General features: G+C 34.6%; 1 protein-coding gene across 1 annotated transcript in view; it reads right to left on the reverse strand.

Annotated features, from left to right (window-relative positions):
- Nucleotides 1–12,529, reverse strand: part of LOC149804539 (uncharacterized) — a 55,930-nt gene that overhangs the window by 23,427 nt on the left and 19,974 nt on the right. Inside the window, exons 5-7 of the mRNA XM_089932776.1 lie at nt 11,360–11,453; nt 9,414–9,463; nt 5,597–5,678 (exon numbers count right to left, since the gene is read on the reverse strand). Coding sequence (XP_089788902.1) covers nt 5,597–5,678; nt 9,414–9,463; nt 11,360–11,453 — 226 coding nt within the window. The remainder of the gene's footprint in view (nt 1–5,596; nt 5,679–9,413; nt 9,464–11,359; nt 11,454–12,529) is intronic.

Below are 12,529 nucleotides of genomic sequence, written 5' to 3' on the forward strand. Positions count from 1 at the left end.
CAGATTTGTATCCTCATGTGGATGACCTGATTTGTATCCTCATGTAGATGACATGATTTGTATCCTCATGTAGATGACCTAATTTGTATCCTCATGTAGATGACCTGATTGGTATCCTCATGTAGATGACCTGATTGGTATCCTCATGTAGATGACCTGATTTGTATCCTTATGTAGATAACCTAATTTGTATCCTTATGTAGATGACCTGATTGGCATCCTCATGTAGGTGACTGATTTGTATCCTCATGTAGATGACCTGATTGGTATCCTCATGTAGATGACCTGATTTGTATCCTTATGTAGATAACCTAATTTGTATCCTTATGTAGATGACCTGATTGGCATCCTCATGTAGGTGACTGATTTGTATCCTTATGTAGATCACCTGATTGGTATCCTCATGTAGATGTCCTGATTGGTATCCTCATGTAGATGTCCTGATTGGTATCCTTATGTAGATGACCTGATTGGTATCCTCATGTAGATGTCCTGATTGGTATCTTCATGTGGATGACCTAATTTGCATCCTTATGTAGATGATCTAATTTGCATCCTTATGTAGATGACCTGATTGGTATCCTCATGTAGATGTCCTGATTGGTATCCTCATGTAGATGACCTGATTTGTATCCTTATGTAGATGACCTGATTGGTATCCTCATGTAGATGTCCTGATTGGCATCCTCATGTAGATGACCTGATTGGCATCCTTATGTAGATGACCTGATTGGTAACCCTATGTAGATGTCCTGATTGGTATCCTCATGTAGATGTCCTGATTGGTATCCTCATGTAGATGTCCTGATTGGTATCCTTATGTAGATGACCTGATTGGTATCCTTATGTAGATGACCTGATTGGCATCCTTATGTAGATGACCTAATTTGTATCCTCATGTAGATGTCCTGATTGGTATCCTTATGTAGATGACCTGATTGGTATCCTTATGTAGATGACCTGATTGGTATCCTTATGTAGATGACCTGATTGGTATCCTTATATAGATGACCTGATTGGTATCCTTATGTAGATGACCTGATTGGTATCCTTATGTAGATGACCTGATTGGTATCCTTATATAGATGACCTGATTGGTATCCTCATGTAGATGACTGATTTGTATCCTTATGTAGATGACCTGGTTGGTATCCTCATGTAGATGTCATGTTTGGTATCCTCATGTGGATGACCTAATTTGCATCCTTATGTAGATGACCTGAATGGTATCCTTATATAGATGACCTGATTGGTATCCTCATGTAGATGACTGATTTGTATCCTTATGTAGATGACCTGATTGGTATCCTCATGTAGATGTCCTGATTGGTATCCTCATGTGGATGACCTAATTTGCATCCTTATGTAGATGACCTAATTTGCATCCTAATGTAGATGTCCTGATTGTTATCCTCATGTAGATGACCTGATTGGTATCCTCATGTAGATGTCCTGATTGGCATCCTCATGTAGATGACCTGATTGGCATCCTTATGTAGATGACCTGATTGGTATCCCTATGTAGATGTCCTGATTGGTATCCTCATGTAGATGTCCTGATTGGTATCCTCATGTAGATGTCCTGATTGGTATCCTTATGTAGATGACCTGATTGGTATCCTTATGTAGATGACCTGATTGGCATCCTTATGTAGATGACCTAATTTGTATCCTCATGTAGATGTCCTGATTGGTATCCTTATGTAGATGACCTGATTGGTATGCTTATGTAGATGACCTGATTGGTATCCTTATGTAGATGACCTGATTGGTATCCTTATATAGATGACCTGATTGGTATCCTTATGTAGATGACCTGATTGGTATCCTTATGTAGATGACCTGATTGGCATCCTTATGTAGATGACCTAATTTGTATCCTCATGTAGATGTCCTGATTGGTATCCTTATGTAGATGACCTGATTGGTATGCTTATGTAGATGACCTGATTGGTATCCTTATGTAGATGACCTGATTGGTATCCTTATATAGATGACCTGATTGGTATCCTTATGTAGATGACCTGATTGGTATCCTTATGTAGATGACCTGATTGGCATCCTTATATAGATGACCTGATTGGTATCCTCATGTAGATGACTGATTTGTATCCTTATGTAGATGACCTGATTGGTATCCTTATGTAGATGACCTGATTGGTATCCTTATATAGATGACCTGATTGGTATCCTCATGTAGATGACTGATTTGTATCCTTATGTAGATGACCTGATTGGTATCCTTATGTAGATGACCTGATTGGTATCCTTATATAGATGACCTGATTGGTATCCTTATGTAGATGACCTGATTGGTATCCTTATATAGATGACCTGATTGGTATCCTTATGTAGATGACATGATTGGTATCCTTATGTAGATGACCTGATTGGTATCCTTATATAGATGACCTGATTGGTATCCTCATGTAGATGACTGATTTGTATCCTTATGTAGATGACCTGGTTGGTATCCTCATGTAGATGTCATGTTTGGTATCCTCATGTGGATGACCTAATTTGCATCCTTATGTAGATGACCTGAATGGTATCCTTATATAGATGACCTGATTGGTATCCTCATGTAGATGACTGATTTGTATCCTTATGTAGATGACCTGATTGGTATCCTCATGTAGATGTCCTGATTGGTATCCTCATGTGGATGACCTAATTTGCATCCTTATGTAGATGACCTAATTTGCATCCTAATGTAGATGTCCTGATTGTTATCCTCATGTAGATGACCTGATTGGTATCCTCATGTAGATGTCCTGATTGGCATCCTCATGTAGATGACCTGATTGGCATCCTTATGTAGATGACCTGATTGGTATCCCTATGTAGATGTCCTGATTGGTATCCTCATGTAGATGTCCTGATTGGTATCCTCATGTAGATGTCCTGATTGGTATCCTTATGTAGATGACCTGATTGGTATCCTTATGTAGATGACCTGATTGGCATCCTTATGTAGATGACCTAATTTGTATCCTCATGTAGATGTCCTGATTGGTATCCTTATGTAGATGACCTGATTGGTATGCTTATGTAGATGACCTGATTGGTATCCTTATGTAGATGACCTGATTGGTATCCTTATATAGATGACCTGATTGGTATCCTTATGTAGATGACCTGATTGGTATCCTTATGTAGATGACCTGATTGGTATCCTTATATAGATGACCTGATTGGTATCCTCATGTAGATGACTGATTTGTATCCTTATGTAGATGACCTGGTTGGTATCCTCATGTAGATGTCATGTTTGGTATCCTCATGTGGATGACCTAATTTGCATCCTTATGTAGATGACCTGAATGGTATCCTTATATAGATGACCTGATTGGTATCCTCATGTAGATGACTGATTTGTATCCTTATGTAGATGACCTGATTGGTATCCTCATGTAGATGTCCTGATTGGTATCCTCATGTGGATGACCTAATTTGCATCCTTATGTAGATGACCTGATTGGTATCCTTATGTAGATGACCTGATTGGTATCCTTATGTAGATGACCTGATTGGTATCCTCATGTAGATGTCCTGATTGGTATCCTCATGTGGATGACCTAATTTGCATCCTTATGTAGATGACCTGATTGGTACCCTTATATAGATGACCTGATTGGTATCCTCATGTAGATGACTGATTTGTATCCTTATGTAGATGACCTGATTGGTATCCTCATGTAGATGTCCTGATTGGTATCCTCATGTGGATGACCTAATTTGCATCCTTATGTAGATGACCTGATTGGTATCCTTATGTAGATGACCTGATTGGTATCCTTATATAGATGACCTGATTGGTATCCTCATGTAGATGTCCTGATTGGTATCCTCATGTGGATGACCTAATTTGCATCCTTATGTAGATGACCTGATTGGTACCCTTATATAGATGACCTGATTGGTATCCTCATGTAGATGACTGATTTGTATCCTTATGTAGATGACCTGATTGGTATCCTCATGTAGATGTCCTGATTGGTATCCTCATGTGGATGACCTAATTTGCATCCTTATGTAGATGACCTGATTGGTATTCTTATGTAGATGACCTGATTGGTATCCTTATGTAGATGACCTGATTGGTATCCTCATATAGATGACTGATATGTATCCTTATGTAGATGACCTGATTGGTATCATTATGTAGATGACCTAATTTGCATCCTTATGTAGATGACCTAATTTGTATCCTTATGTCGATGACCTGATTTATTTTCTGATCCTTTCAACGCAGTATCTCAGATATTTTGGGCATTTTTGACTTAAGCTTCTTGTACCAAACGCATATTTGACATGATTGATCAAAAACCACTCGAGGTTGACAACTTAAATTAAGTACGTATATCTGTATTCTTATATTGATAAATTTATTAGATTGTTCATGTAATTTTGTATTCGTATTTAGATGACCTAATTAGATTATGCATGTCATTTGTAATCTTAAGTAGATGACCTTATTAGATTATGCATGTCAACATGTATTCGTATGTAGATGACCTTATTAGATTATGCATGTCATTTGTATTCGTATGTAGATGACCTTATTAGATTATACATGTCATTTGTATTCGTATGTAAATGACCTAATTAGATTATGCATTTCATTTTATTTGTATTCGTATGTCGATGACCTTATTAGATTATGCATGTTATTTGTATTCGTATGTAGATAACCTTATTAGATTATGCATGTCATTTGTATTCGTATGTAGATGACCTTATTAGATTATACATGTCATTTGTAATCGTATGTAGATGACCTTATTAGATTATGATTGTAATTTGTATTCGTATGTAGATGACCTATTTGGTTATGCATGTCATTTGAATTCGTATGTAGATGACCTTATTAGATTATACATGTTATTTGTATTCGTATGTAAATGACCTAATTAGATTATGCATGTCATTTGTAATCGTATGTAGATGAGCTAATTAGATTATGCATTTCATTTGTATTCGTATGTAGATGAGCTTATTAGATTATGCATGTCATTTGTATTCGTATGTAAATGACCTAATTAGATTGTGTATGTCATTTATTCATTTTGAACTCTTTGAACTTTCATGTTTTGGTCCGATGCTGAAGCATACTTGTTTTACAAACTCATATCTAGTAAATTTACGGTCTAGACAGGAATACAGTATCTATCACGCTGGCAGATTTCCAGTAATGTGATTGCTCAACATATATCACCTGGAAACTCATATATAACACATTAGATCTATACTGCAATCCACATTATTGAGCTTCAAAGTTACATATCTCATTCACTTTTTAAGACAGGCAAATATAATTGTATGAGATATCGCTAACCTGGACAGGATATCTAATATATCAAGCCAATACACGCGATATCATGTATAGTTTGAAATATCTCCTGAAACATGTAAGCTTGTTACAAACTAATATGAATTATTGATTAAGCTTTTGAGAATTTAAAATATTTTAAAAACTTTATTTAACTTTTAAATGCCAGATATAATTTATGAGATATTCGTAGGTTCTTTACAATGGTGCCCGACATCTCTCATATTTTTGCAAAGTTGTAAAAAGAAATGTAGATTGTTTTACCTAAAGCTTTACCAAATATGATTCCCGCCTTGTCACTAAAGTAGTTATGACTCATATCGAACTCCTTCAGTCGGTTATTCTCCTACAAAAGAGTGCATAAGTATGGTTAATAATAAAAACAATAACAGTAAAATTAAAACTACTGCTACTACTACTAGTAGTAACGAACGACCAAAAGAAAATTAAAGCAAAAAAAAATGACGTTAAACATTAGGATCTAAGTAATGGACCGTAGGCCTAATGTTCTGTTTTAGAGTAAATTTAGAATATATGTCAAAATTGAATAAATAAGGTGAATTAATGGATGCTAGGTTGTAGAAAGTTACAGAAGTTCTTACTACTAAGACTTACAGTATAGACCTAAAGATCCATCACACTTATTTATTGAGTTTGTAAAAATAATATTATACTGAAGCTGAATGTTCACATATAAATATTTAAACACTTTTGATAACTACAGTCATTGACCCTGTCGACGTATGTAGAGCACAATGTGGTATGGGGTTATTGATGGATCAACTTAATAGGACAGTCTAGTTAGCGACATCTGGTTGTGGGATTTCATACTGGTATTTTACAGGTAGACATGTAACACAATTAGATAACTCATTTAACAGATTTCACTTTTTTTCACATAAAATCTGCTACCTGGACCAGCTATTCCATTACTTTGTAAACAAGCTTCGAATACGAACAAATAACAGTATGGCACAATTTAAAAATAGTATTTTCACGTTTAACACAGCATGTAACACCTTTAACATAGTATGTAACACCTTTAACATGGCATGTGACATCTTTAACCTAGAATGTAACACTTTAACATAGTATGTAACACCTTTAACATGGCATGTAACATCTTTAACCTAGAATGTAACACTTTAACACAGTATGTAACACCTTTAACATAGCATGTAACACTTTAACCTAGCATGTAACACTTTAACCTGGCATGTAACACTTTAACATAATATGTAACACCTTAACATAATATGTAACACCTTAACATTGTATTAACACCTTTAACATAGCATGTAACACCTTTAACATAGCATGTAACACTTTAACACAGTATGTGACACGTTTAACATAACATGTAACACATTTAACATGATATATAAGCCAGTTAAGTCGTGTCTAAAACCTCCACACATATACAAATACCAAAATCTACCCTGCTATAATAGCCAATTAAACTAGAAATTATTTTTCAATAATCGAAATAACATTGCAAGATTGTACCTTCGATAAACACTGTTGTGGCATTATGACTTGCAATCAACCCTTCTAACATCTTGAAATCATACCATTATAACTTACAATTAGCCATTCTAACACCTTGAAATCATGCCATTATAACTTACAATTAGCCCTTCTAACACCTTGAAATCATGCCATTATGACTTACAAATAGTCCTGCTAACATCTAGTTGAGCTTATTTCTCAAAGTTTATTACCAGTTGGTGGAAGGTGAACAAAGTAAATAGGATAACTAACTAAAAGCTAGTAAGGAACCTATAAACGTTTCGTTGCACTAAACAAATGGTAAAATAATGACTGAGTTTGTCAGGATACTTTAAAAACTTCCACAAGAATTTTAAAATGTCTAAAATGTCTAAGCTATACATTTAATAACAAAATGTCCTTAAAAGTTTCCAATAGCACATTATTCGATAGAAGCGAAATAAATTTACAACATTCCAAAAAATGAAAACACTCCAAAAAAGATTTTTATTGATAGACGATAGATTATTTGTTTTGAGCATTTTTTTATATTCCGAAAGAAGAAAGCAAAGTTGTTTCTTTAAAACATGCAGCATAAAGTTATAAAGCACGTTAGATTTAACATTGGACAATAAGTTATAAAGCACGTTAGATTTAGCATTGGACAATAAGTTATAAAGCACGTTAGATTTAGCATTGGGCAATAAGTTATAAAGCACGTTAGATTTAGCATTGGACAATGAACTAAAGCAAAACAAAACTATAGAGAGGTTATATGCTAGCTCATAACGAAAAAATTTCATCAAGTGAGTAAAACTATTGAAATTTTCACCGAAGAGATTAAATATATCCGTTATTCACTCGTAGCAAGCAAATTTTATTTTCCTTTTATGCTCAAACGTATTGAATAGCAAGATGTACTGTTTACTAAATTGAAGTAACAGATTTCTGAATGGATTTTGCGCTATATATGCGGTTTACAGCTTGTTTTGCTGTGTTTTGTGATTATTCGCATAGAAAAAATAAAACTTGACATAATTCTCATTCCCAATTCAGAGCGAAATAGCACATTAAAATGATTCCTGCCTTGTTGGATTTGAATTCAAGCCGTTTTTAACGGGAGGCTGCCATATTTAGCATTCGGCTACGCAAGAATCTAAGAATAACATCAAATTTCACGGTTATCTTGCTATCGATGCAGGAGTGAAATTATGTATCGTAATTAACTCCAGTAAATTATCATATTTATTTCATTTGGAAAATCTGTTAATTGACGGACTACCATAAAATGAAATTCCATAGTTCTATCATGCCAAATATAACGTGTACCTAAGTCTACTCCAGTATATAAGGTGAACTCGCATATCGGCAATTATTTTTTAAAGAACATAAGACAAATTTTCGCAAATCAAATCATGTGTTAGACTGTGTCCCTGACAAACCACTTCTCGCATACAAGTGTTAAGTGAGTTTTGTCTTTTACTTAAATCATTAATGTTATGTACATATGATTTATGTCATGTATTTATATAATTAGGATTAATTATACACACTTCACAGCCTTTGACCCTTGAACTTTGCCCTTTATTTGAAATGTTTGTAAACAAAGCTGCTCACTCTAGAGTGCCTGTCAATCTCCATGACGGCCAATTTAAGTATTATGCTGCACCGTACTTGTTTTGCTCTCTTGCGTCAAATCGGTAGAGATGAAGCATATATTGTTTTTATTACTGACCAAATATCATCTTTGAGTTAGAGTATGATATAAACTATACATTTTCAGACCAGCTTGAAGGAGTTTTCAAAACTAACGTCATTTGTGATTGGTTGAAATAAAATCTCAGGCTCATGCTTGGCTTTAAACTTTAAGTGATTTTTCCAGGCCATACTTATTTTGTACACATCTCAGCTAGCAGTCGTATGGAAGGACTGACATTATTTTCTCATATGTAAGGCGTGACACAAAGCATAATATTTCTAAGACTGGTACTCCTTTAGCTTGAGTGATATTGTATTTGCTCGAGGTCCTTACTCATTTTCTAATTATTTCCAAACTCACAAGTGCTACGATTCTATGGTCTTAAACTAACTAAACTAACTGACCTCACCTATGTGTAGAGCCCATCTAGAAACTTACGCTCATCTTCCGACACTCGCATTTTCACTGTTCCCACTGTTAAAATGAAGTGTACGAACAAAGTTCTTTTGCGTACCAGAGCCAAGATACGTGGAACGAATCGCCCATAGATCTTAGACACAAGAATGTTCTTAAAACACGTCTGTTTTCGACTATGAGAACAGACTTATAGATTTAATCACGTTTATTTCCTTATTTATTGTCAGCTTGTTTTTATTTTGTAATTTCATGGTGTTTGTTTTTGTAAGCAAATGATTAGCAGTAAGCAAAGCGGTTACGGACAGTTATAGAAATAGGGCTGAATAGCCAAGTGACCTCTGTCAAATAGCTGAATAGCCAAGTGACCTCTGTCAAATAGCTGAGAAGGAGGCAACGATCTTCATCGACAAACATGCATCACGGGAATGTGCGGAAGTTATTTTACTAGGATTTTCTTTTTCTCCTTCTGATTCTTACCTTTATTGCCTCTCCCACGAAAACAGCATCGCTGTCAGTCAAACCATTTCCTTCAAGATAGAATAACATACGCTTCAATTTAACTCACAGAGGGCGACAAATTCATTCAAGCGTACGCTTGTTTCTTTTCCTGCTTTAGGATTTCACAAACAAGAGCCAGATGCACAGATAAATAAAATCTGCCAGAAATATGAGTTGAAACTACATTCAATTATTTATTATATACCCCACCATCACTCCTTCCACCAATCGCCCACACATACCTCTCCAAATCGTATCACAAGGTTTGAAGCTTCTTTCTTAAACGGTGCTGGAGGAGTTGTATGATACGCATGCGCGGATGCACAAGTACAAGCATTGATGCATGCACACATAGACTGGATAAAACGGTTTTTATGTTTTCATCTGTAAGTTTAAGGAAAATGACAAAATGACTGTAATTAACAAATATACGATCAAATTTTTGGTATAAATATAAGAACTTTTCTTGACAGTTTGTTACATCAGAAACTTCGGATCATTTAATACACAATAGTTTCAACACACACTTTTGTCAAATCGGGCAATTTAAATGGTAAGCAAAACAATGTATGTTCTATACGTGGTTTTAAAATCAACATTTCTTTTTTTAGCCCCTCCCCCCCCCCATGCACCCTATAAATGTGGCCTGAACCACAAATAAATCAATATTTAGGACAAAATAATCGGAACCACAAAAAATAAAAAAAATAGGACAAAGTGATATGAACAATAAAAAGTCGAACTTAAGGACAAATTATTAAATTCATATTATACCAGTTATATTGATGTAATACTTGACACATTGATGTTATATACCTGACACATTGATGTTATATACCTGATACATTTATGTTATATACCTGACACATTGATGTAATATACCTGACACCGTGATACCTGATACATTTATGTTATATACCTGACACATTGATGTAATATACTTGACGCATTGATGTTATATACCTGACACATTGATGTAATATACTTGACGCATTGATGTTATATGCCTGATACATTTATGTTATATACCTGACACATTGATGTAATATACCTGACACAGTGATACCTGATACATTTATGTTATATACCTGACACATTGATGTAATATACTTGACGCATTGATGTTATATACCTGACACATTTATGTTATATACCTGACACATTGATGTAATATACCTGACACAGTGATACCTGATACATTTATGTTATATACCTGACACATTGATGTAATATACTTGACGCATTGATGTTATATACCTGACACATTGATGTTATATACCTGATACATTTATGTTATATACCTGACACATTGATGTAATATACCTGACACAGTGATACCTGATACATTTATGTTATATACCTGACACATTGATGTAATATACTTGACGCATTGATGTTATATACCTGACACATTTATGTTATATACCTGACACATTGATGTAATATACCTGACACAGTGATACCTGATACATTTATGTTATATACCTGACACATTGATGTAATATACTTGACGCATTGATGTTATATACCTGACACATTGATGTTATATACCTGACACATCGATGTTATATACCTGACACAGTGATGTTATATACCTGATACATTTATGTTATATACCTGACACATTGATGTAATATACTTGACTCATTGATGTTATATACCTGACACATTGATGTTATATACCTGACGCATTGATGTTATATACCTGACACAGTGATGTTATATACCTGATACATTTATGTTATATACCTGACACATTGATGTAATATACTTGACGCATTGATGTTATATACCTGACACATTGATGTAATATACCTGATACATTGATGTTATATACCTGACACATTGATGTTATATACCTGACATAGTGATCTTGTATACCGAACACATTGATGTAATATACCTGACACTTTGATGTTATATACCTGACACGTTGATACTCTTTAGAGTTGTGTTGCTCTGCAGCATTTTACAAAGAGCTTCGATACCACGGCTACCTATATGATTATTAGCGACGTTCTGAAAAAAAAAATGAAAAGTGGATCAAGAGTGGCATGCATGTGACAAAAATTCAAGTTGAATTCTTCGAATAAATATTTACTGTTATATTACTTGTGTTTTCTCTCAAAGAATGCTCCTGGGAGTGTGGGTTTTCCAAATGCACACCAAGACATATGACAGAATTAAATTAGTTATGAAGAAGTCAATAAGGATGGTGCCTTGCTTATATCATTTGGAGTCATCAAATTAGGTAGCAGTTCTTGTAGTTATTTAAAATCAGATCATATTTAAATAAACCACTTTCTCAAGCTTTCCTTCGAGTTTCAAGAGAGACATCCAATTTCAGAAATTATATATTTCTTAAATGAATATAATGACAGATCCTTTGTATGTCTCGCAGTCTCAGCTTCTGACAATCGGAACATCGTTTGGCCATTTGCAACAAGTCTAGAAATAACCTCGGATGCAGTTGTATGATTACATATAAATGTGATTTGTCTGGTGATTCGCTTTTACCAGAGTGCATTATATAAGTTGCGACAGACAAGACCGAACTAGTTCCGAGTGTGACTCTCTTTCTCTCTCCTTGCATGGCAATGTTATGCCTTGTGAACAACAATGGTTCTGGATACACTGTTGTTCTAAACGTCGGTTGATCTAATCGGAGGTTTCATTCTAGACTATAGGGAAAAGGCCGAGAATGTTCCGATGGAAGCTAGGCTTGTTGGAATGATTTTAGGCACCAATTTTTCCCATAACTTCAAATGAGGTCGAATAAACAAGAATAAGATTCCACTTAAATTTAGAAAAGAAAGTACGTATTTGTTTCTTCAGACATAATTGATGATTTATTTGCTTATCTGACCAAATTGTTAATACATTGACGAGTCAAATGGACATACATTGTGTGGATAAATCAAAAGAATTAACTGTCAAAGAAGTATACAGAAAAGAACCAGATCAAAATATTTTTTTCTGAAAAAGTTTTTATTTAGAACAGACAAGTGTTTCCTGTATTTTCAATGTATGTTTTTCTTTGAATGATTTTGTGCAGTACTCACAACCCTGACCGTCATGCAAATATTTATTATTGA

This window comes from Sinohyriopsis cumingii, chromosome 2 (assembly GCF_028554795.1).
Source record: "Sinohyriopsis cumingii isolate HCF-2022 chromosome 2, ASM2855479v2, whole genome shotgun sequence".
Lineage (NCBI taxonomy): Eukaryota > Metazoa > Mollusca > Bivalvia > Unionida > Unionidae > Sinohyriopsis > Sinohyriopsis cumingii.